Source organism: Serinus canaria, chromosome 3 (assembly GCF_022539315.1).
Source record: "Serinus canaria isolate serCan28SL12 chromosome 3, serCan2020, whole genome shotgun sequence".
In the NCBI taxonomy this organism is placed as follows: domain Eukaryota; kingdom Metazoa; phylum Chordata; class Aves; order Passeriformes; family Fringillidae; genus Serinus; species Serinus canaria.
Genome location: NC_066316.1, coordinates 44,352,940 through 44,379,362, shown reverse-complemented (window position 1 = coordinate 44,379,362; position 26,423 = coordinate 44,352,940). Strand labels below are relative to the sequence as shown.

The 26,423-nt window shown below is 40.2% G+C and overlaps 1 protein-coding gene across 1 annotated transcript in view; it reads left to right on the top strand.

The window, feature by feature from the left end:
- The first annotated feature begins 2,477 nt into the window (after window positions 1-2,477).
- Window positions 2,478-26,423, top strand: part of LYST (lysosomal trafficking regulator) — a 78,293-nt gene continuing 54,347 nt past the window's right edge. The window contains exons 1-7 of the mRNA XM_030235285.2: window positions 2,478-2,598; window positions 15,819-15,903; window positions 17,110-17,308; window positions 18,246-18,336; window positions 20,340-22,416; window positions 24,017-25,049; window positions 25,963-26,124. Coding sequence (XP_030091145.2) covers window positions 17,117-17,308; window positions 18,246-18,336; window positions 20,340-22,416; window positions 24,017-25,049; window positions 25,963-26,124 — 3,555 coding nt within the window. The 5' untranslated portion in view covers window positions 2,478-2,598; window positions 15,819-15,903; window positions 17,110-17,116. The remainder of the gene's footprint in view (window positions 2,599-15,818; window positions 15,904-17,109; window positions 17,309-18,245; window positions 18,337-20,339; window positions 22,417-24,016; window positions 25,050-25,962; window positions 26,125-26,423) is intronic.

Below are 26,423 nucleotides of genomic sequence, written 5' to 3'. Positions count from 1 at the left end.
TATCTTTCTCACCAATATTTTTAGTTCAAACAGTTTATACTCTTTTTTTAAAACATATGATAACTGCTCAGTGCAGTTCTACTCAGGCTATGGTATACTTCCCTTCTAAAGATTTTAGTAAATATCTTGTGAAGATTCACTCAGATGTTTGTATGTGATGGCAAATTTTCTCCTGAAAACTCTTATTTTCAGTAAAATTTATGTTACCAATCTGAAATGTTCATATTCTTTGCACTACAAAATCTAATATTCCAAGGGTTAGTTGATGTGCTGCTGGCCATTGGCTTCATTTTCATTGCTGCTGTGACAGTTTTGCTGTACAATCACGCAAGGCAATGTCCAGCCTGCTTAGCTTCACTGGTCTCCTTGAGAAACCGTAGATAATGTGCAAATGTCAAGCACTGGGTTTGTCCTGTCCTACATCTGCTTCTGAGGAAAACTGGGCAGCAGCAGAGGGAACAGCAAAGAGCCTTGGAGGTACTGGCACACAGGAGTTTTGTGGGAGAGGTCAATAGAAACCTCTGTCTTCAGGATGCTGCCAGTAGTGAGAAGGGACACACACATGCATTCATCATCTGGCAACTGTAAGATCTGTAGGAAAGATAAAGTAAGTGGTATCTCTACTTTGCAGTAAACAGGAAGTCCTGGTTCTGAGGTAGAAGAGACTTCTCTTTCTTCTCAGCTGCAGGAAGTAGAGAGGATTTGTGAGAGCATTATTAGGGCAAGGACTTCCTGAGCCAGGGTTTGGGAATCTTGGCTCACTTTCCTCTCCAGTAGCTGCAGTGCCAGATGGGATGGGTTGGATTGAATCCTACTACATTCTCCAGGAGTTTAAAATAAACTGGCTTAAAGGTAGGATTTAGTCTGCCTGAATTAGCAACTCCGGGACATTGATTGAAACATTGACTGAACTTTCTTTTAAGTCCTCTGTGGCCACTGAAGAGGCTTGGGTGCCTTTGAAAGCCACTTATCTCTCTGAGCTTCCCAAGGGTGGGTACCTAAGTGGGGACATGGGGTGTCACTGGGGCTCCCACACCTGCAGCTCTGTGACTTTGCTGTGTAACCTTAGCAGCAAAGCAGTGTCAGGCTCCTCTTCCTTCCCTCCTGTTCTATTGGAATACCGGTGGTGCTTGCCTAGGACTGCTTTTCTAGAGGGATTTAAGCAATTTTTGAGTGCAGAAGTGTTGCCTAGGTGCCCAGTACCCATCTGACAGGGGTAGCTTGCTCCCTGTCAATAAGGTGAGCACAAACATGGGACAACAGCCAAAAGCAGGTGCCAAGGGAAAAAAAGATGAAAGGTGGCCATAAGTAGATGCCATGGGAAAAAGTATGAGAAGCAGGGTGTACAGGCAGATTGAAGTTTATATTTGCAAGATTTAACTGCTGTTACCTCGTGTGTATCTAAACTTACTTTGGCAGGTGGGTCCTGGGATCCTGCTGTTTGAAGCATTCCCAAGATCTGTCTCTGTCCACCCGTGTAATCCTTGCAGGCAGCCTGGCTTAAGTTTTACAAAGCCAATATGACACCAAGGTAGCCAGCAGGCCCTGGGATGATAAGCAAAATGCAATTACACAGTCCTCACCAGAAAAGGCCGCAAAGGTCAGGGAGTAGGAGGCCAATGCACCAGGGAGAGGCATAAGGATGTGAGAAAGATACAGTTGCTCACCCTGTGTATGCACATTTTTTGTGATTTCAAGAATCAAGGTAGTGATGCCAAACCTAGGCATGCATAAATATGAAGCATATTCTTATTAACATTGCCTGTACCATATTGCTCTCACTTTCATAAAATTACTGAGTGCCCTGGCCGTGCAAGCTGAATTCCTGAAGCAGGCAAGAACTGTGACATGCAGTCAAGGCTCACTATTTATTTATTTGCCTACGTGAACCTGTTCTGTCAGGGAGTTGGACAAACAGCATTCAGGACAAGCATTTCTTCTGGGCATTCCAGGCAAGTGCCAAAGCCCAGCTCCGCAGCCGTGAACCTGCTCCAAGAATTTACTCTGAGCAAACACCGAAACAGAGCGCAAACCCTCCGGAGCCCTTCGTGAGCCAAGGCAGCGCTGCAGTGACAGCGGCTCGCAGCAGCCCGGCAGCGTCAGACGCCAGCGGGCGGACGGCCACGGATACGTGACACGCATGTTAAGGGTGCCTTTAATGTCGACGTTAAAGCCGGGCAGGGTAGTGGCGGTGGTGGCGGTGGAGTGAACCGGATTAGGGGGGTCCTCCTGCCCGTTTGGCTTCCCAGCAGGAGCTACAGGTCGGTCGGCTGTCCGTGTGGCACTTGCCGGGCGCCGTCACGGCCCGACCACCGGAGCAGGCGGAGCCGGCAGTCCCAGGCTCGCCGCGGCACTTCCAGGGGCGCCCTTGCACCGGCAGCTCGGCCGGCCCGGCGGAGCGGCAGCGGCGGGCGCGGGGCGGGCGGGAGGCGCGGGCGGGCGCGGGGCGGGGCGGGCGCTGTGTTGCCGGGGAGACGGGGGCGGGCGGCGCGGCGGGGCCGGGCAGGAACCTCCCGCCATGGGCTGCCGGGACGCTGTCAGCGGGATAAGAGCGGAGCGGGCGGCCGGACGCGTCGGCTCTGGCGGGGAGAGGAGCGGGTAAGGGCGGGACGGGCACCGCCACCGCGGGGGGCTCGCCTGGCGGCGCGGGGCGGTGGGAGGGCGCTCAGCACGGGCCCTGCCCGCGGCTTTCGGCGGGCCGAGGCCGGCAGGCGCGGCGCCGGGGCGGGCTGTCAGTGGCGCTGCCGCCGCCGTCGCCGCCGTCGCCGCCGTCGCCTGGAGATGCCGCTGGCGGCTCGGGCAGCGCGGCGGTGGCGGCAGGAGTAGGCGGAAGGAGCCGCCGGAGGTGGCGCGGGCGGGGCCCGGCCCGCCCCGGGGCTCCCGGGCAGCGGCGGCCGCCGGCTGCGGGAGGGGCGCCGCGGGCTCGGGGCCCGAGTGTTGCCGGGGCCGGCGGCGGGCGCTCGGAGGCCCAGAGCGGTCCCCGCTGGCGTGAGGCCTCGGCCTTTGCCGAAAGGCGACGTTTAATAGCCCGTGTGCGTGTCTAGACGGTGCGTGCGCTTTCTCCTCCGCCCCCTCCCGTGTTACCGGGATGCTGTGCGGGTGACCGAGCACTGGAACAGATTGCCCAGAAAGGTTGTTGCGAGTCTCCCTCACTGGAGGTGCTCAAGAACCGTCTGGACACAATCCTGTGCCGCGTGCTCTAGGATGACCCTGCTTGAGCAGGGAGCTGGGAGCAGATGCCCCGCTGTGGTCCCTTCCAGCCGGACCCGTTCCGTGTGCGCTGCCTGCGGTGGCAGCGCTGTGCGAGGTGCTGGCGCAAAGCGCGAACACAAAGCCTGTGCTGTCAGCGAGGCGTTTGTTGCACATAAGGATTGAAGAAAAGCAAATGAGGGCTATGTACGGAAACGCGATAGCGCTGGCGGACGTGGAATATACAGGAATCGTAGCGTTTCAGACCCTGAACTGCCCATTTTCAAAAACATGCATCAAAATGGGTGGACAGAGGCGCGATGGAAATTCTTGTACATGTTCTTTGGCTGTGGGGAGAATATTCAAAGATGCTTCTCCGAGAGAAAAGCAAAAATCTAAGAATTAGATATTGCTTGATATCCCCAGAGGAACTAAAGAGCTACGTTTTACTAACTTCTGCAGTGAAGGGAGAAGGCAGGAAAAGCAAGTGCATCACTGGAAGTGAAAATAAAACTTATTGTCTAGGAGAAAACAGAGCAATTGAAGAAATTCAGAAAGAAGATCAGATGACTGCGTGTCATGACCTAGGAGTTGGAAAAGCATCTAATGTGGTTATAAGTGGGACTGGCTAAAGAAGAAAATCTAGGTGGCAGACTTTTTTCTTCTTTTTTTTTCCTTCTTGCTTGTAGTGCCATGTGAATCAGTAAGACTTCATTTTAAGGGTCTACACGGAACTTGGAGCTAGTGATACAAGCTTGTGTGCTGCTGCTGATGAGGTGGTGGGATAACTATCTGTTTTAGTCAAGTGTATCATAATCTTGTGCCTGGTAGCAGAAAAGAGGTATCTGGAAGATTTAACTGTTCCAGAAGGAAGGATCAGATTTTGCTTGCTTGGTTGTCTGCATAGAGCTTTTATCATAACGGAGCTGCAGTGTGATAAGGATTTGGCAAAATCTTCTTGAGTCTCCTTTTTGCCTGTATTGTTGGCTTCCAGACCATCAGTGCAAAGGAGAAAGCATCCTCAGAGGTGCTTTAGAAAATTTGTGCTTTACTGGCTGTGAGAGTTTCTGGTGGATGTTTGGAATAGAGTGAATGAAAAATAATATTGTTTTCATGTATTATCATAGGTAAGGAAAAAAAACCCATCTTTTTCCTAGGTGGTTTTAATTTAATTGTTCCTACTTGTTGTCCTTTGGACAGGGACTCTTGCAAGCTAAAAGCATATAGTTTTCAATGCTTTACTTCTAAAATCAAAGGCAGTTGCCAAAGGAAGTCAGTTGTCACTTGGTTTATTAGACTGTGTACAGATTTCTTAAGAGGAGCTTTTTTGATGTCACTCAATTCCTGCCTTCCCTTTCTCCTTGCCCTGTGAATTTTTTTAACCATACTCAAAGACAGCTTTCCATCAAAAATGTTTGATTGTAAGAAGCTTTTCTGTAAGGTTAATAACCATTTAATTAGGTTTCTCCTTTGATGCTTCTTTTGCTTCCTCCTTTCTCTTAGTCCCTGGTAGGTTTTTTGTGTGTCAGCACATCAGTTGTTAATGCAGCTTAAGATAGTAGGGAAAGAGTCTACGAGTACTTTGAACAATAGTATGGGATGTGTTGGAAAGTTAGACACTGGATATGTAAACACTGGAAAAGAGAGACTCCTTTCTTAACACTTATTGAAAGTAAGTTGCTGCTTTCATATAGTTTTCTTTGCAGTCAAGCTCAAAGAGCACGAGCAAGTACTGTGATTCTATCCACAAGCACTTCAGCAACCTCAGCTCTATATTTCTCCTGTCAGTGATTTCTGTAATAGACCGTAGTGCTTCCTTATTAGCATGAAACTGTACACCCTTGCAGCTGGTCATTTAATAGTTCCTTCATATTTGCAGAATTTTGCTATTGCCATGGTGGTCTCTTTTCAAATAAGATAATATTGCCCATGGAGGAAATCTGAAGAAAAACTACTTGTATTTTGAGGGCAGAAAAGAGCAGAGGGAATGTAGGGTGAAATGATTATTTTGTAAGAGGATTCTGCTGCACCTGGAAGTGCTGTCCAGAACACACCTGCTTGTCTTCTGTGGGTGAATTTCATTTCTTTTCAGCGAACAGCTGTCATTGACAAGACCACACTAATACTTGTTTTATTCCTTTCCGAGGAGTTGTCAGGCTCTGTTGGCTTCCTTAGCCAAGAACTGTAGTAACTATTGCATGAGATGTCACTACTCCATCTCTTTTGCTATGTTTGTTAGAAAATTGGATTATATTGTTAGAAAAGGATTGTAATGTGCAGTGGAGGGAGGCCTTTATGTCTATATGCCTGGGGCTACTTTGTCTTTTGCTTTCTTTTCCAGTTCAGAGATGGTTGTGAGACCATCAGGTACTTTGGCAAATTATTGCTTGCTGAAGGTTCATGGGCCTTTAGAGAGTATTAGCTGGTGTCATTACAGCTGTTTGTTCCTGTGACAGCTCTGATCTGAGGATGGTATACCTGGGACAACATCAGGTAGAAGAGATTTGAGGTTCCTTCTGTTGTGTGATTTGGACTGGTTTGTCTGAGCTTGCTAAGCTGATTGAGCAGCTTGTTACTGCTGAAGGAGGAAATTTCCCTCCTGCAGCCTTCCCTTCACTGACAGTGGCAACTGCCTGATCCCTCAGTATGGCAATTCAACAGCAACAAATCCAGCTGAAAAAGCTAGTTTTCTGCAAAGCTGTCGGGCTGGGCCACATCAAGAAGGAGCTGGATGAGTGCAATGCTGTGAGAAAAGAGAGGAGTTGCTGTGGAAGAACAGAAGCATCTTTTTGCTAGTCATATGTCATCAGGTGGGCTGAGCTGTCTTGTATAACTCTATCCTAGCTGCGTTTTGGGAGATGGGGGCTTTTACTGAGGTTCAACAGTGTTTAGATTCAGCTGTCATGGTCTGTTAAGAACTTACAAAGGAGCGTGGTATGCCCTAGATGAGATTTTCTTTTCCTCTGCTTACATTCAGGTCTTGCATTTGATCATGGCTCTCAGGGACTTGGAAATTAGTGCAAGGTGAAGCCTTGCTTCCAGATGGAGCATTCTATACAGAAGTGATACTGAATGTGTGATGGGAAAGGAAAAGGCTGTGTGTAGTCTTGAGTTTTTCCTTGCTGTAAGCCATTAGCTTTTTGATTCATGTTTGTAGCCTGGGGGCTTTTCTAGGAAGTCAGGTTTTTTTACCAATTATTTAAGTAGAAGTGTGAATCTTCTCGGTGTGGTTTTTCAGTAACTGTGTTGTGTGAAGATACAGAATGAATCTGATGCTGAGTAAGAGAGCAAGATGGAAAAAACGCTGTGAAATTCCTTAGCTTATGTTTGTTGAAGAAGGGATAGATGTGTAAAACTGTCATCCGTGTGATGGTGAAGTCCTGGAATAGTGCTGTATCTTGGTGCCTGTACCTGTTGGGTCTGTTATTGTATCTTTGTTTTGGATATTTGGATATTTCTCTAAAGTTCCCCTAGCTTTTTTTTTTTTTTTTAGTCACTACAGCACATTTCATCTTCCTTCATATTCTGTACCTCATGGATTTTGTGATTTTGGGGTGTTACAAAGGAGCCAGGACATCTATTCTTATGCTTTTCTGTCTTCTGTTTCTTAGTCAGCTTCTCCTCCTTACTGCCTGCTCTTACTGTGAGGTGAGGTTTTGCAGTGACCATGCCGTGGTGGGAAGCACTGAAAGGGTTGTCCTCTGCACTTCTCAGCTTGTGTAGCTTCCTGCAGGCATCTGGGCCGTGCCCTGTGACACTTGTGTTTGTGTGGGGTTGTTGAGGTTGTTGAGCCATGTGGTGCAGAGGCACTCTGGGAATTACACTCACATTATGGAAGAGCTTTTCTGCACCTTCTGGATAATTTAAAAGGTGGGAAGTGGAAGGCAGGTCATGAATAGTGGTTTATGAAAAATGGTGGAAGATTGTGCCTGTTAGACTGTGTCTATCAGATGCTTGCTCAACCACTCTGACAATCTCAGCTAATTCTCATGTTTATGAATTCTTTGCTCTCTTTTCCTGCACCTGAAAGTTGAACTCCTTGGCTTCAGATAGAAGTTATCACCGTGCTCCATGGAGAAGTATGGGAGCATGAAGTACTAACTGTGAGGTGGGAGGAGGGAGTTTCTGATTTTTTTCAGCTTTTGACAGTAGAGAAAAAGCTTTCTGTTCTCCCCGGAGAAAATTGGAAAAATGAAATTTTAGGACGAATTACTGTCAAGGAGTGCCAAATGCAAGGGTTTGCTGGAAGTATTAAAACTGATGTTAACTTCTGTGCAGTTTCATATCAGCAGACTCTTGACATCATCTATTCCTCTGTAGTATTGTGGAGACATTTACCGAAGATTGATGTTCTTTGGGGGAATAAATGACAAAAAGTGTGTAACTAGATCTGTTAATTTCAGTAAGCTACTGATTTGCTAGACCTTAGGTATTAACTGAAAGATGGGGAATGAGTAAAGGAAACATCTCTGAAGAGACGAATAGCTCTCAATGCCTCAATTCTGGAAAAATGTGAATTAGTAAGGAAAATATTTAAGATTTAGAGCAAGAAATGTTCCTGATAGTTTATAATTCTGTTGCAGGATCTGATAAAAATCCGGCACTATCATAATTGTTACAAGATTTCGAAAGTTGACCTCTGTCCAGTTTTGATTTACCAGTTTAAAGAGACACTGAAATAGTCTTAAAATTAACCAAAAAAGTGCTAGTCTTTCTGTTGGAAGGCAAGAGTTTAACAATCCTAGTTTTCAAGAACTGAAATCAAATGTTCTTATGATTTGCTGTAGAGAAAACAAAGCAAAATCCCTCCAGTGTAAAACTGTGCTACATGACTATTAGCACTTTTCTTTGTATTACTTGCATGTTTCAATTATACAGGGAGATTTGAGCCAGTGAGGAATGTGTAGTTTCATTTTTAATTTGCATATTTCAGTTAAGGAAAGATCAAAGGAAAGCAGAAAACTTCCTTCATATGTCTGAATATCTAGAGGAAATGCTGGGGGGATGTGTGGGTGTATTTTCCACTCCAGAAGGTACTCCTAATTACTCTAGAGCTATTTTTAGAAGCCTAAATTACATCAGTTACAAAGCCAATTTGATTATTGGAGTCCCGCTAAGTCTTTAGCATTTGCAGCAAAAATTATCATGTGATGTTTGCTTACTGAAAATGCTACTTGGCTACATATGCACCTTCATCTGGCATACTTTGTGCATCTCAGTAGTGTAAAATCTTTCTTTGGTGTATTCATGAGTGATACACATTTATAATTGGGGACTTCCTAGTTTGGCACTATTTTTTTCTTTGCATTGTGGATGGATTAAAGGTTTACTCTGGTGATTCAGCATTTTGTTATGTGTTTGCCTATCTAGTAATAGGTATACTGGGAAATGTTGTATTTTTGGTCATTATTATATGTAGTAAAGTGTAATTATTAATTATAATTTTTCTGTTGGAGTCTGTACTCCTTGACTATTATGGAGTACTGTTTAAACTTCAAAAATAAGTTTAAAATCCTAGTTGTTCCTTATTTGCATTCCCATTGGAGAAAAGCTCTGTAAAGTGAGATGATATGAGTCATTTTGCCTGTAGTTATCTGGAATGTTGACTGGGTCGTCTGAGTCCAGTTCAGTGCAAGAGGGGCAGCTGAAACAAATGCCTCTTTGCTGTGAAGCCTGGAAGAAACACAGGGTCTGCTCCGCTAACACCACCAAAGCTGTTTTCACTTTGTAAAGAAGCTGGCATACTGAGCTTAACAGAAATAGCAGTATATGTCGCTCTCGGATATTTTTCGGTATCTTTTTAAATTGCTACTTTTAGAAGTGTTTACCTGCTGTTTTGTCTGCATCTGACAGCTAATAGACAATACCAACTTCACTGATCAGTTTTAAAGCTTCAGAAGTGGAATTAGTCTTCAGCCCTTTAATGGCATAAAAAAAAGCCCCTCTGATAATTGATCTTCCCCTCTTATTTAACTGCTCTTAGTGGATACTTTAGTCACAATGTCAAAACTTAGCTTAAGCACTTTGTAGTTTTAATCCTCTCACTACTAAGCTTTCATTTAGGATAGCCTTTACTCATTCATATTGCTTCAGCAAGAGTGCCTCAAGCACTCAAGAGTGCTCAAATCTTCTCTTTCTCCAAGTATTGGTACAATCGAAGTGTATAAGATTATAAGTTACAAAAAGTTTTGTATGATCCACTAGATCACGACTTGAGCATACATTTGTTGTTTGAAATGCAGGGTGTTCTGTGTGCTTGTAGTGTTGCCCCAGGTACAGTCACAGAGGCCACACTATCTCCAGCACTGTGGATTAATGTAAGAGCATATCTCAAAGTCTGCCTGGTCATGCAGGGCTGGTCTTTGTGGGCTCAGTACTGGAGACAGTGGCATTGAACTTTGACTTACCTGCCATGGTAGACTGCTGCTTTCCTTTCCATTTGCAGTGTCTATGGAAGTTAGTCTTGATCTTTTGATTTAATTGTTACTGTGCAGCCATGACTGCTGAGGCTTGCTTGTCATGTGGTCTGTGATTAGAGAATCAAACCTAAAGTATGGAAGAAGGTATTTAGACACATTACTTGAATATATTTTAATTTAGGGAAAAACTTATTAGCACTCTGACTAGTGTTCAGAACAAGGCTCACTTTGGAGGCTTGCCTTGCCACTGACAAATGTTTTACAGATGATCTTAATCCTTCCTTTTTCTTTTGTAGGAACTTACTGGTCTTTCATAGATTCTTCCTTGTGGAATATTTGTCAGTTCCTTCCTTTAGTACCATATGTTTGCAGTGGTGTTGGCCTCTGACACTTTAGATAAGATCTGAAAGAAATCCTAGTCTTCAATCCTGCTGATGTTTTCGTAGAAGCATTGTATTCTTTAGTGCTTTTTAGCTCATGTCCACGATAGCAAGCATATTTGGTTTTGACAGAGTCAGTGCTGCAGTGAATACCTTTGAAGGCCCCCAGCTTTGCCCATGCCTCTTGTAAGGAATGCTTACTCTCCATGCCTGTATGCAGTGGCCTAATACAAAAATGTTAAATGAACTGGAATGGATTTAATTTGGCTAACAACTATGTTGTAATTAATGACTTTGGATGGTATAAGACCACAATCTTAGCATAAATTTGAGTATAGCATATGTACAGGACTAATGTGTAACTTGAGTGTAGGTGGTTGTTTGAGAGCCTGTCTTTCATTAGTGTTGTACTTTTTGTCTTGTTAGATGAGTCATCTCTCATTTTTTTGCTTCATTTCAGGCTTGACAAGAATGTATTCACAGGTGTTTCATATTGTTTGATGACTAAATAAAATTCCACATGAAGTTGAGAACCTGTGTCAAAACACTTGTCTAATATGTAGCTAGCCTGTGGGATTCTTTGCCATTAGCTCTATCTCTGTGCTATTTCCCCCAGATTCAAAAGGATGAAATTACTGATAATCTGTTAATTTGTAGAGGAATATTGTTCTTCATAACTCAGAGCAAAACATGAGAACCTGCTGAATTTTAGCAATAAAAAATGTCTCAAGATGACACTTTGGAAACTGTTGAACAATGCAGAGTAGGGAGGAGGTGTATTCTTGTATGTAAACAAGAATAATGTGTACATGAGATACCTCTGAGTTGTGTTTCTGTCATTTAGAGCTGGTTTCACCAATAGTTATGCTAGGCAAGTAAAATTCTTGAAACAGTCATGCTGGGGAGAGCAGACATAAACACAGGTCAGAATATATCACAGGAAGCTGATTAAATGCTAGCAAATACATTATAGGTTACGTTTTGAAAGAATACATTGACTGAATTTTGGAAGTATAGTCTGAAACGATTTTTGTGCCCAAAGACATTACCCATGAGTTTGATTTCAAACTATGAAAAAAATCTGAGGCCTGAAAATCCATGGGAAATTATAATTTGAGAATAAGCAAGGGTTTGGCTTTTTCTTTCTTACGTCACTGTGTGGTACACCACAGGTCTGGGTCTTGATCAGAGGGATGACAGCTCTGAAATAGTTTCTGAGGTGACTTGCCTACACCTGATGTAATGCCTCTGTGTATCTCAAAGTGTCTGTAGCCTTGGGTATGTTTGCAGACTTGATTTTATAAATAGATCTATATGACAGGTATTTTGGAAAGCAGCTGTTTCTTTTATTTGAACAAATCTGGCTTATTATTTGTCTAATCTCATTTGGTTTTTTTTCCCTTGGCATTCCTTTTCTATGGGGAATGGCTGATTTAGCCATCATGTCAGTGTTCCCTAACCATACACAATATAGAAATACGTATTTTTATTTTTTTAAGGACTATTTTTTCAGTAAGCACAGAATTCCTTTAAAGCTTTTTTTTTTTTCGGTGTAAGATACAATGCTTGCACATCCACAAGAGGTAGAAATTTCCTAATTCTTAGGTTGTATAAGCACTGAGCTTCATGGATTAAATTTTTAATACCATGGCAGTAGAACACAAGTAAACAACATACTTATAGAAGGCTTATAATACTTAGAGAAGCAGGACTCTCAAGCTTCAGGTGTTGCAAGACAAACATCCTTCTTAAGGGAGATGGGAGTTAGTACATAAAGTGGCAATATTAAGATTATACAGACATAAACACAGTTGTGTATTCTGAAACATCATTATTCTGATGGTCTGACCATACTTTTGAGGGTTCATTAAAATAATACTTGTTTACTGTCTTGTGCACTTGACACACTTCCCTGGCTTGTAGAAACGACAGTGCTTGTGTTATTTATCCAAACATACCAAGCATTTTTGGTTTTCACCTTTTTCTTTGTTTTGGGGGGAGAGACTGAATAGCTTGTTCAGAAATAATATTGATCTAGTTAATTACGCATAAGGCTAAAAGCTAGTTACTGAACTCCTTGATGAAATCAAGAACTTGGTCAGAAATAGCACTGTGCCATAAAGATTGGCAGCTACCTGCAGCCTTAAATTAAATTCTGTATGTTAAGAAGTTGTGTTTTCATATGTAATGGTGTGATTGGAGCAGCACTGCCCTAGTATGTAATAGGTTTTCTGCTTCTGTAACTGCAAATAGTTAATAAATAATAGTAGAGGACAGAACAGAAAGTGGTTGAAAATATTAAACGGGAGGTCTTCTGTGGAGCTGGAGTGTTGCCTGGTATGTCTGTTTTGAGAAAGAATCAAACTTAAAAGGTCCTGGTTTTGCTCTTGTTTGCTTATATTTTTGACCGAGTCATTGGGTGGTTAGCAAATGTTTGCTGTGTTTTGTAAGCTATTCTTTTGGCTGATTGCCTGCATCAGTAATGCAGAGCATCAAAGTGTCTCAGGCTTTCTGAGATGTTCTGCTTAAACTGCAGGTTCCTGTTTTCTGTCTGTGTGTTGCTCCTGCTGTGTAACCTATTTTGGCAATGTCAGCTGTATTTCTTTCCAGCTGGTGTAAAGCTTTGAATCATACCAAGAGAAAAGAAAAGGAAGAATGCTGATTTCGGTAATGCATTACTTTGAGCCTTCACTTGCATTTTCCAGCCACGTACAGATTTCAAGGCAGCACTATACTTCCTATTGCATTCCAGGCCACACTAGATATATGTTACTCTGTTGCATGCTCTCATGCACTTTCTTTTCCTCCCTAGTTTGCACAGGGGATTTCATTCTTAGTCTGTTAGTTATTTTCTTTAACCAGATAGTCAAAATTGCTATCTGGTACTAACAAGCTAAACTTAATTTCTGCAATAACCCTGACAATCTTTGCTACAATAGCAGAAGCCCCTTGTGGAGTGTCTTAGTGTTAATAACATGCTGTTGCTCTTCATTATGTATGTGTCTTCTGCTAACAGAAGCTTGAGCTTAAATTGAAAGTTTAACCCCAGACTAAATCTTATTAAATAATGATAGATATATAAATGTTAAAATCCTTGTAAAGGTAACAAGCATGCTCTCCAGAGCATCAACATTAGGTACAAGCAATGAGGCTGGAATAAGCATTTCCTCTTTGAAATGAATGCTGTATAAACTAAATGTAGTGTTTGTTGGCCAGAGGTTACTTGTGTGTGTATGTATTTGTGGATATATATGTGTGTGTGTGTATATATATATATATGTATGTACTTTATTCTAGAGAATGGGTGAAAAGGTTTGAACTGGAGGCCAGAAAAAAGGTGATTGCACCATGTCTAATAGAAACTGAAGGCGTTTTCAAAGCATAGGTTTTAATAGCTGCTGAAAAAGCAACTTCATTGCAGTCTGTACTGAAGAGGACTTGTAGCCATGCCATGTCTGGTCAATGTTTCTCTCTTACCTGAAACAGAAAACTAGGGAAGGTAAATAAATTAGCAACTTCCTGTAGCTGTTTGTTATATTGTTCTGTTTTACTCCTGCTGAAGCTGTGGGGCAACAGTTTCTGAAAGTAATAAACTAGTCCTATGGGCTTTTGAATTAGTACTGTGTTTTATTATGATGCTGTTGTTTACTGGACATTCCAGGCCTTTCTGGGCAAAGTATTGTTGAAAACATAACCAAGGAAAAGGCCCAGTTCACTTTAGTATACAGAGTATTAGTTCTGACTCTGTGCTTTTGTGGCATTTTCTTCTTTCCACAAGTTCTACTGTTACTGTTAACATCTAATAATTAGGACAATGAAAATTAGGTATGTCAATGATTCAGTATTCAAGATTGCTAAATTGGTCTTAGAGTTCCATCCTTGTAAGGACAATTCTGATATTTTCTTTCAAAGTCCACTGAACTACAAGACAGTCTTACACTTTAAGATGCTCAGTTGATTAGCAACTTCATAGAAATGGAAGGAAGTTCAGAAAATACAATTTTCAGGTGCAAGAAATCAATTCCTCCTGCAACAGTAAATAGGAAATTACTCCCTTGAGAGGTGAGGCAGAAAGGGGCCAGAAGGCAGGCATGATACAAGTTGAATTATGAGCATCATGCACAAATGGGCATGAAAAGGGCAGAAGAATATCAGATTATTTACAGTTGTGTGTTTTTTTCCTTTTATAAATGAATATTATGTAGTAGAGGTGTTTTTTATGAAATATGATAGTCATATTCTTCTAGCAAATGAAATGGCTCCTTTTTTTTTTGTTTGTTTGTTTTTTGGTTTTTTGTTTGTTTTTTTTTTTGAGCTGGCTATGTGAAGTCCTGACACTTAGTGTATTTCAGAACAGTAAAACTGTTAACATCTCATTGGGACTCTGTACAATGTTCTAGTAGGTTTCTTTCTGCTCTCATACAGCTTAGTTAGGTTTTGTCATGAACTGCTTCCAAAGATATGTTTGTGCTGTCAGTCTGTTTCAAAGCTTCATTGCTGAAAAAGAAATAGGTACAACTCAGAACTAGCTAGCACTTGTTGAAACAAGTCCTAAAAGTGCCCCATTATCCAGCAGGGTATCTCTTTACAATTTTTTTTCTGCACTGTAGAGTCAGAGCATCTTAATTCCTTCCTTACCCATCCTATATTAAATTATTGTGGTAAGAATATATGCCTAATGTCTTTTTGTGTTAATGGCAACAAAATCTTACTTGACCTGGCTACTGGGAATCCACCCTTTTGATAGAATATGGCAATGTATTGAAAAATCCATGTAAGCAAGGAGGCAGTGCAGGAAACCTGGAGGCTAAAGCTTCAGCTGGAAGGACACAAAACCATGATGGACAACTTATCTCTATGTTTGTTACTCTGGTGCAACTGCAAAACCACTAGCTGCTTAAACTATTCTATTTCAATAAATTGTGACAATTAGCTGAATGGGTAAGTTAAGTTAGTTTTTTGTGAGGCTGTGGATGAAACACATTTCCTAGTGGTCAGGGAGGCCAATTATTAGGTGCTTGCCTGAGTAACCTATAGTGTTTGTCTCTTTCCTTAAGGAAGTCTGTCATGTAATGTTCATGCTCATCATAACTTTAAGCTGAAGTTTTTATTTACTTGCCATCTGAGAATATGAAACCAATTAGTTTGGTGGTTTTCTTTCCTTTTTTTTCCTGTCCCCATCTGTTCTGTTTTGGTTTTTTTTCTCACAATTAACTGTGGATGTTATAAATGTCTTTTGAGTGCTCACCTAGAGACCTTTAGTAGTTTAATGGTTTTGAGGCTTTTCTTGTTTACTACCCTTTGCATTTCCAGTGATAAATTTCCAATTTATGAGTTTCCCACTGACAAATTTTCAGTTTTTATTGACTACATCTTCCCCAGTGCTTAGTGTAATAGAGAATTAATATTCTGTCAGGACAGACTAGGACAGATAAGATGCATTTGTGTCAAGGCTTGACTGCATAATTCAGTTCTCCTTCTGTCCCTCACTTGTACCTGGAGTTGCAAGTTCTTCAAAAATTATATATGCAGGCAGTGACCACTAAAACTTCATACTGTTTCTAGAGGGAATTATTTAAACTTGTGTACCTAGCTCATTTTGCATTTTGCAAACTGATGGATTTTATTATGTTAGCTTATCTCATGTATGCCGATTTTTTTCTCTGTAATAGGATTTCAGTTGGGCACAATCTTGAACTAAAAGTGAAAACTGGGGATTTAAAGCTCAAAAAAAACCCTCAAAAACTCTTCCTAAGTTTCAAATAGCTGTCATAAAAAAAAAAAAAAACCCAACATATTAACCATTATATTTTTCTGTTTTTAAAAACAGGTGAACCAAGAGTGAGATTTCCAGAATATATTTGCTTGTTCTTTCAGATAGGAGATAAATGTGTTAAGCTGGCAAAGTGATTCTGGTAAGAATTTTTTTGCTACTTCTATAGTGAATGTCATTATATGTATGAGTGTTTGCAGTTTTGCCACTAGAAGGAGCTTGCTGTACCATTAGTGCAAACAAACTTACTTTTACTTCCAAGGTCTTATTTTTTACCTAATATTTACATATTAATCCATCTGTTATGTTTAAATGTTACATTGAAAATTATTTGGCACCTTTTTTTTTTTGTTTGCATGTGCTTGGATATGGTGAAAGTATTTGACTTTTGAAGCTTTTACTGCAGCTGTTTATACAGAAATAGAAGGAGTTAAATGTACTGTAGCACTCATTAAGTGAGGTTTGTGTGGATTAAATGATCTTGTTTCCATAGCTGCCATCACTGATTATTGGTTTTGTTTTCCTTTCTTCTGTGATCCTCTTGAGAGTTTTCTACAGCTGAGTCTTGCATTTTGTTTCTTGTTTAAATGTTTCTCCATGTACTACTGCTGAGCATCCAAAGCAAAATGAATCAGTCTAGGAAGCAGAACCAATATTTTTGGTATTTTCTCCTGAACAATGGCAGCAGAATTGTCTCTAGAATTAAGCACACACTGGTAGTGACAGCTGCCCCTTCAGTTGTGCCAGAGGGAATACACTTTCTGGTTTAGTTGTAAATGTAAAACATTGTACTTTTGCAACTCCCAAAATTACCTGAACTTAGTAGTTTTTTTTTGTTTTCCCCTTGAAACAATCTGAGTACTGTTGGAATACATAGCATGGTACTGTTCAAATAAACTATTAAAGAATAGGATTTCTGTACAATGTTGTCTAAGTGCTGTGTGTTTTGCCCTTCTGCTTCGAGTCAAATACCTTTCAGTAGCAGACAAATGTTGAAGCTTGCATAGGGATTACAAAGAAAAGCTGGAACAATGTCATTAACTTTCATTTTTGCAGTTTGAGGGAATGCTCTGTTGCAGGCTTTTACTTGTTAGAGCTATGAAATCAGGGTTTGGGGTCCTGGGCCATTAGCTAAAGCTTCACTGAAATTCTGTACGTTTGTACTTTTCTTTCCTTTCTACCCTACATGGGTATATTGATTCCTTAGTTCAGCAGACAGTGCCTTTTGGAGGGGGTGAGATACAGGGAAGAATCTTTCCTGTCTCTTTCCCATTTTCCCCCCAGTCTTTTGTCTATAAGGAATGTATTTTCTGATGGAGTTAATTTCTGTCCTTTCTTCTACTTACAGCTCAGACATGAGCAGTGCCAGTAATTCACTGGCACGGGAATTCTTGACTGATGTCAACAGACTGTGCAATGCAGTGGTACAAAGGACAGAAGCCAAGGAGGATGAAGAAGAAGAAACTCATATGGCAGCACTGGGACAATACTTAGTTCAAGGCCGTGGGTTTATTTTGCTTACCACTCTGAACTCAATCATTGATCAGGTAGTAGCTTTTCTTAAGTGGTTATAGTTTTTGTATTGAGCTTTGACTGCATGGATTTGTCTGGCTCACGTTGGTTGTTCTTGGTGCTGGTTTTCTTTCCTTTTTGTGGAGAGTGCATGAATTAATTGGGAAGACTAGAAATTCAGAAAGATATGTTGTAGTTGCATTCTGTCCTTCAGCAGGAATAGAAAGTGAAAAACTAGGTAATCATAGACCTGTTTGCCAACTCATATTTGACCAAGGCATGTGTGAAACTCAAGTGCAGTAGCTGGGTGGAAAGAGACTTCAGCTGCATGTCCCAGGATCATGTGAAGTGCCAAAATGCTTGAGTCAACTTTTTGTGTTTGCAAGTTATTGATCTGTAGGACTGAAACCATTCTGATAGTGCTGCAAAGCATTCAATAAAAGAATGGTGTTTGAATTCTGTGCTTTCTGCACTTCTGAAGCTTTCTTCAGTTCTTGCACTGAAGTTCTTAGTATGTAAATGTTAGAATCCTAGTAGGACTGGAGGTTTTTTGATGGTTGTTCTGTGGTTTTGATTTTTTTGCTGTTACATTTTTAAAACAAAATTTCGAACTTGTCTGGGGCTTCCTGTTGACTTTTTGAAATCACTGTTTTGTGCTTTTGGCTTTTCTGGTTTTCTTTTTTGAGTAATTCTTTCTACAAGGAGGATTAGGTGAGCTTTTGTATAGAAACAGTTCAGAGGTGTAATAAATATCTTGGATATTTATTATCAATTGGATATAGTTATTACTTATTCTTTCTGACTGGCTCTAGTCAATGATTATAGCACTCTTTGTAGTTAGGTTGTTTTTTCAGTGCTTAAACAGCAGAAGGACATAGGGAACTGAATGCTGAATGGCTTGGTAAAATAAAGAAGGTTAATCTGTGTTTTAAAAGTACAAGATCTTTTATTTTTATTTTTTTCCTAACATAGGAGCTGACATGTCGAGAAGAACTTCTGACCCTCCTCCTGTCCCTTCTGCCATTGGTATGGAAAATCCCTGTCCAGGAAGAAAAAGCAATAGGTATGTTTTATCACTTAGAATATTCAACACTTAAAGGAAGTGATTTGTGTTTTACTACAGAGCTGAAGACTCTGTGCTAAAGAGTAGTTCATTGTAGTACATATCCTCTGACATGAAACAAAGATGTGCATTCTGCAGAGAATTTTAAATTTTTAAAATACCAAAAAATTGTGCAGAGAAGGTAAAGGCTTTTGGTCAGTGTGAAAGGCAGTGCTTTTGTTGCTGTTTAAAAACTGAACAAGGAAATAGCAGTGATCTGAGTCAGATTGTTTTGTTTTGGGCTCTTATATTTGTCTGATGTATTCTTTTCCCTCCCAGAGGGTAAACAAAGAGAATGAAGTAAATGAAATTACCTGACTGTTTGAGAGAGTTTCTAAGGATTCATACATTAAACTCTTCCAGGGCTTTTTTTTTTTCTTTTTTTTTTTTTTTTGCTACTTGCAGCTCCTCCAAATTGAAGGCTTTTGTTAATGTTTGTAGACTTGGAGTCTTTAAAGGGTCTGTTTCTTAGAAGTTTTATATAATAAGCTTTCCTGCCTGCTCAGATGCTTCATTCTTTCGCGCTTTTGACGAAATTAAATAAACGTTTTGGTTATTCTGTCACAGCTTAGTGGCTTTTCCGGGGTTTGTTTAAAAAGCTGTTGTGTAAATAGGTTTTAAGATGTTGTGGTTTATGTACTACATAATGCACAGCTTTTACTTCTACAAATTAACCTCTCTTAGTACTGAAAGAGTAAGCATGATGTATCCAGTTGTGCACTAAGTCAGGTTTTTTCTTGGACTGAAGTAAATTCCCCTGTATTAGGCATCTTTTTTCTTTCAGTGCAGGTAATATCCTTTGTTTGATAAAGTACTCCTGATTAATTTCCTGCCTTCAAAGCAGATGATGTTAGTTTCTTAAGTATCACGACAATGACTTTTTAAACAGCATGGCACAGTCATGCTTGTACATGGAAGCATCTTTTCTTTCAGTTTAAATAATGTTCACACCTATTATGTGGGCTTCTGGGGCTTTGTGGTGGTGTGGGCTGTTGTTGTTAAGTATGACATTTTTCTAAATAATGAATTTATGGTGTAGAGGATACTTGCAGATGTTTTATGGTAGCTGTTTTACTGCCCAAAGCATCCTGTTACAGCTCTGGCAGTTCTTAAAAATAACAATGGACTTAATCCTAGAACATTCAGAGTTGTTTTTCTGCTTGCTTTTTTGATAGTTTAATTGGATTTTACTTGTAGAAATTAAGCAGTAGTATTTCTGTTTTATTCTTCAAAATGTGCTTGCCCATTGACTCAGATTTAAATTTTATACTGCATACTTGAAAGTTGGGGTTTTTCTCTTGGCTTTTGTAGGAATATTCAGGAATACCCGAAACATTATTCCTTTCTGTCTCCCTTTTGTCCCTGACTATTTTAAAATCCCATACTTTTATTTCTGCTGCCTGTATTTGGAATAATAAATGCCGAAGTAAAAAGACTAAGGTCTGTATACTTGAAGATTTTCACTGATAAGAAGTAGAGAAATTTATTTTTTTCTACTATTACTAGTACACTGGTAATGTCCTCATGCATGCTGAGAGGGCTGTGAGCTAACACACCTGGCTGAGTTGTAAAAAGTGGAGCATCAATTGAAAAAGATCTTTTCCTCCCTTTAGTTTGCTCACCAAAAAGTCCTTTCACCTACCTTGACAACATATTTTTTTGAGAATGGTTTTTTGAGAATAGTTAAGCCAACAAAAAGTTTTAGGAAACCTTTTATCACACTTTTGTTTAACCCTAAATAGAAAATGAAATCATTTTACTAGGCTTTAAAAATAGCCAGCCCTAAACTGGAGTTGTTGCTGCCTGTTTTATACTGAAAATGTCTGATACAGGTACATGCAAAACCATGACCTATTAAGATACAAATTTGCTGTGTATTTTAAATCTGGAAGTATTTAACTATAAAATTAGGAAAAATGCTTTACATATTCTAATGTTCCTTTGTTATCTTTCCGTTTCAATAGATTTTAATATACCCTTTACAGTAGACATATGCCTGACCAGAGAGAATAATACAAGTTCTGTGAAATCTACTCAGGAAAAACTAAACTTAGATGGAAGCACTCATTCTTCCCTTCAGACCTCTGTAAAAGTCAATCTCCGATCTCGAAGAAGCGGCCGTCTCCGCAAAACCACCCACCGCTACTCCGTGCGGGATGCGAGAAGGTCCCAGCTGTCCACCTCAGATTCCGAAGGCAATTCTGATGAAAAGACTTCTGTAATAACAAAACACAGGCGCTCCCAGTTACTGCAGCCCTTTTTAACCTCTTCTGTTAGGGACAGCTATCCTGGGGGTAGAAGTGATTGCCAACCTCCTGAAGCGGTACCAGGTTCTAACACCGATGCCCCTAATCTAGAAGGTTCCGGCAAAGTTATTCCAGCACGTGAGATTTTGAATGAGGCAGCTGCAGGAACATCTGAGAGCAACATGAATAACTCTCCTTTTGACTTATGCCATGTCTTACTGTCTCTCCTAGAGAAAGTGTGCAAATTTGATATTACTTTGAATCACAGCTCTGCTCTTTCAGCGAGTGTTGTGCCCACATTGACAGAGTTCTTATCAGGATTTGGGGACTCCTGCAATGTAAGTAGTAACACAGAAAATCAAGTAGTTTCTGCAGGGTGGACAGAAGAACCTGTGGCTCTGATCCAGAGGATGCTCTTTCGAACAGTTCTACATCTTATGTCTTTAGACATCAGCAATACAGAAACAATGCCTGACAATTTACGAAGAAATTTAACGGACTTACTTAAAGCAGCATTAAAAATCAGAATTTCCTTGGAAAAGCAACCTGGTCCTTTTGCTCCAGGATACAAGAAAACACTACAGCAGCTGGTTCAGGAGGACTATATATTTTCTAGATATCGTCACAGAGCCTTGCTTTTACCTGAGGCTATAGAAGGGGTCTTGCAGATTTTGATCTGCTGCCTACAAAATGCAGCCTCCAATCCATTCTACTTTAGCCAAGCTGTAGATCTGGTTCATGAATTCATACAGCAGCAGGGATTTAAGCTGTTTGAAGTAACAGTGCTTCAAATGGAATGGCTGTGTATGAAGAATGAGGGAGTACCTGGGGAAGCCTCAGAGCATCTGAAAGCCCTGATCAACAGCATCATGAAAATAATCAGCACTGTCAAAAAAGTGAAATCAGAGCAGCTCCATCAATCAATGTGTACAAGAAAGCGGCACAGACGATGTGAGTACTCTCACTTCATGAATCACCACAGAGACCTCTCTGGACTATCTGTATCTGCTTTTAAAAACCAAGCTTCCAAAAATCCTTTTGAAACTGCTGATGGAGAAGTTGATTATCCTGAGAGATGCTGTTGCATTGCTGTTTGTGCACACCAGTGTTTGCACTTGTTGCAGAAAGTTTCTTTGAGCAGTACCTGTGCTGAGATTCTCTCAGGTGTACATAATGTAGGAATATGTTGCTGTATGGACCCAAAATCAGTGATTGTCCCATTGCTCCATGCTTCCAAGTTGCCAATATTAAAAAATTTTCAGCAGCACATACTGAACATCCTTAACAAATTTATATTGGATCAACTGGGTGGAGCAGAAATCTCTCCAAGAATTATACAGGCATCATGCAATATATGTACTGTTGACTGTGATCAGCTCGCTCAGCTGGAAGATGCCTTGCAGGGCAACTCCAGTGATGCCAGTCCCACATCTAGTTCCTCTTGCAGAGATCAGGGAATTCTGCCTAGCACTGGATCTGAAGATATGCTGTTGAGATGGCATGCACTGGAGGCTTATCAGGACATCATTTTTGAAGAAGACAAACTACGTGGTGCACAGATCGCAAGCCATATTTGCCACTTAATTCAAAAGGGAAATGTAGTGGTCCAGTGGAAACTGTATAACTGTATCTATAATCCTGTGCTGCAGAGAGGAGTTGAGCTAGCTTGCCATGCTCAGCAGCAGCTTGGACTAAGTACAGCTGATAAACTCGTGTGCAGTTACCATAGCCAGGATTTGCCTTCTGAAGTGCTTCAGGTTTATTTGCAGATGCTCCCTCTGTTGCTAAAATCCAGGTTGGTTGATTTTCTGTTTATTATTGGGAAACGTGCTAATTAGTACAGAGCTTTGTATATTTGTTTCTGATTGGAATGTAAGTTTTATTTGGACTGTAGGTGGTGTTTGGCTTTTGCAGGTGGCAACAAGATAAATGCCTGAGTAACAGGATACAAGCCTAGATTATTAAACTATAGGAAATGAAGGCTCTCTACTCATGAATTATGGTCTTTAACAAGCCAAACTCTGTAGCAACAAATAAAATCTTTGTCCAGTGTGACATGCTCTCTGCCTCCTCATTCTTTGTTCTAAAATTAGTCAGGAATGTTAAACAGATTGATATGTCATTTTTCTGTGGGAATTAGAATACATAGTTTTCTGATCTGTTTCCTTTTTCCTTCTAGAACGGTCAGTATAGAAACCACCTTTCAAAAATAAGGCTTGATGTTTATTTTTCCTGTAATAACTGTTTTTTTAACTTAGAAAATCCTGTTTGTTTAAGCACAGTTTAAGAACAGGAACCAAAACAACCCCAAAACACAAAAAAGGCACAAACATTCTCCCAAGGCATAAAATAGATGCTTTTTATTTATTGTTAAATTGATTAAATAATTGTAATAAATATATGGAATTTTTTTCAGAATATGAATTGGTGCTTTTGTCCAGGAAGATTGATTTTATTTCTCTTGGAGTCCTGAAGTCAATTTAGTGGTTTTTCCAAGACAAAAAGTAGACTAGTAGTCCAGTTTATGTAAAGGGATTATCTAATACTGTTTTAACTTCTAACCTAAACTGTATCAGAAGCTATTAATTTTTGAAAGTGTACTTAATGGCAAAAAGGCAAGAGAAATAAAGCTTAGATGAAGAGAAGTTTAAAATGTCCTTCTTTTTTTGGCTTAAAGGTGGGAATTAATAAGTAAATGATCCATTTGATTCCAGAGTAACTTGATTAGAGTAAATCTGATCCTATAGGAAGGAGATGGGAGGTAAGTAAGGTAGATATCATCTACAAGCAAACATAATATGCTAATAAACTTAAAGATCCTTACCCTAAATTTTGTATGAACTTAATATAATACTTGGAGAGTAGAAGAAGGGAAAAATAGACTTGGGAGCAAATATATGGAAAGTTTTTTTGATATTGGACATGATGGCATAAAAATTGCACAAAAACTTATGTTTGAAAGGTATTACAGAATTTATCTGAAATTCATCATCCATGCAACTAGTAGGACAGCTAGGAACATGTCAGTTTTGAGAAGGAATCATTGCTTTCTGGTGAAACCACCAAAAAGAGAAATAGCTTCAATTGCTAATAAAAAAATTGGGCAAGGAAATACCACTAAAGAGTAAATGTCATAAATAAAGTTAATTAACCACCTTTAGTGTTTTGAACATCATATATTTTTGTGGTCTGCATTTTAGAGGGAGATATTTCCTACATTATATCTCACAAAAATTGGATTTTCCACTAGCAGCTGGACAATGCTGAGTTAGGATCCTAGAGTGCTGCAGACAAGTTCCTCTTCTCTTTAATTTACAGTAATTTATAGCAATTGCTGACTTACTTGAGTTTTTTGACTGATTTATAAGGTAACTTTCTTATACTTTCTTTTGCAGAGTAATTAGAGACTTGTTTCTGAGTTGTAATGGAGTGAATCAAATGATTGAGTTAAATTACTTAGATACATTAAGAAGCCATTCTTTGAAGGTGTTAGAGACCTTGATACTCTGCCTTGATGATCAGCAAGAAGACCAAGCAACACCAGAACTGGAAGTCCTCAACAGTGAACAAAAGGAATCTGTGTCTGACTTGCCCACTTCTCTTTGTAGCCAGCATGCTGTTACAGAAGTTCCTCAGAGCCTGAGCAAGTTTTATGCTGGCTTGAAAGAGGCTTACCCAAAAAAGAAAAAGTTTGTCAGCCAAGATATTCACATCAACACAATAAACCTGTTCCTCTGTGTTGCTTTTTTATGTATAAGTAAAGAAGCAGATGGTGATCTGGATTCAGCTAATGAGTGTGAAGATACATCAGGATATGATAGTACAGCTAGTGAGCCATTAGGCCACAAGTTACCATATCTGTCCCTGGAGAGCCTTACTTTGCCCTCTCTGGAACATATTCATAGGGCTGCAGATATTTGGTCCATGTGTCGTTGCATTTATTTGTATAGTTCAGTTTTCCAGAGACAGTTCCACAAACTTGGAGGCTTTGAAGCATGCCAGAGATTACTAATCCTGATAATTCAGAAACTTGCAAAAAATAAGGAAAAGGAGCAAGAAAAGAGGGAGAGAGTGTTGAGTGAAAGCAGCAGAAGTTCACATGGGAGTCCTCGAACTGAGCTTCTCAGCAAGGATGACTCTGTTCAGCTGGCTAAAAGCAGAGAGGTGACACAATTGGAGCTTGATAGTTCTGGCAGTCCTGCTGGTGCTGAGCAGCTGGTGCCTGACTCTGGCTCCTGTGACAGCTCTGTGAGTATGGAACACGCTTTGGTTACTTCAGTTGCCAGCCTTGAAGGGATAAGGACGTCTGCAAGAGAAGAGACTGAGTGGGCACTCCAAGGTATCAGACTTCTAGAAGCTCTGCTGACCATCTGCCTTCACAGTGCAAGCACCGTGCAGCAAAAGACAGAAGTGGAGATGTTTCACCAGGTACTGTGCAAATTTCTTTAGCTTCCTTTGCTCCTGTTTGTTTCATATTATTTTAACAGTAATTGAGTCAAAAGTTCTTCTAGGGAGGTAAAAACTTTATGCGGTTTTTATGGTACTGTATTTTGTATGGCTTTTGAAAGTACAGCTAAATAATGAGCTTAGTAGTCAGAGCAGTGGTGTGCTTGAGTAGTACTCTTTTCAGAAAGAGTATTCAGTGGAGAATGTGTGTGAAAGGGATGCTGCAGGAGAGCTGTGTAGGCAAGATGTGACCATTATACCTAGTGACTCATGTTGTTTTTTGAGGATGGTTGTGAGCAGAGCATGGTGCAGGACAACTGAAGGGCACAGATACTGAAAGGACACTTGAAAAAATTATTTTTTAAGCCTTAGAGGTGGAATAATTCAGTATTCCACAAGAAGTTGTTAGTTCACAGAAGGCACCTTCACTTGTCTTGAATGTTTTAATTACTATCTTGAATTTTACTGGGCAGTTTATTGCAAAGCAGGAGGCATTAAGTGCAGGAAAGAATTGGAAACTGGAGTTCTGTCTTGAACATTCACTGTTTCTGTGATCTTGGACATGTCCCACTCTGTCATGTAATGCGGTGTGGTTTGAATGCACAGCATCCCTGAAACTGTTTCAAAGATGTTTATTTTTGAAACAGCACTTTCACCTGCAAATTTTAGATAGCAGCATTCTGTCAGATTTTTTCAGTGTGCAGGTTCCAATGAAATCTGTCATGACATAGAAGATGAATCTTTATTATTTCAAGAGACTGGATGAAATCTGGTGGGTTTAGATGAGAAGTCAGATTAGGTAGAAGGAGAAACTCTTAAATGAAAGAGCTAGACTATTTCTGTTATCTTGAAATAGTAACATGAATCAAAATGTTTTTTTCCCCCAAAAAAACAGAATACCTGTGTGGATGATATCTTACTTGAAATAAGAGAGCAGCTTGCTCAGTCAAAAGTGATAGAAACTGACTTGGCAAAGCCTCTGTTTGATTCACTGCTTCGTGTTGCGTTGGGCACTTTTTCTGCTGATCTGGATCATTCTGAAGAAAAAATTGAAAAGGTATGAAACACTAGCTGGACAGTCTCATTCTGAATAATGCAAGATTTTCTCAGATTTGTGCTCTGGATCTTTTCAAACCTTATGGGAAATATTTAGATGTGTTTGATTGTTGTGACAGTTGAAAATGAAATCTCTGCTTCTCATACCGATGTGGAATGCTGTTAATTACTGCTCAGAAATGAGTCATGCTTTTTCATCTCACAACAGTGTGATGAACACTTAAAGGAAGGGCTTCAAATGGGAATGCTGAGTGACCTTAGTAGTGTAGACATCTTGACCTTAGTGGCTGTAGACATCTT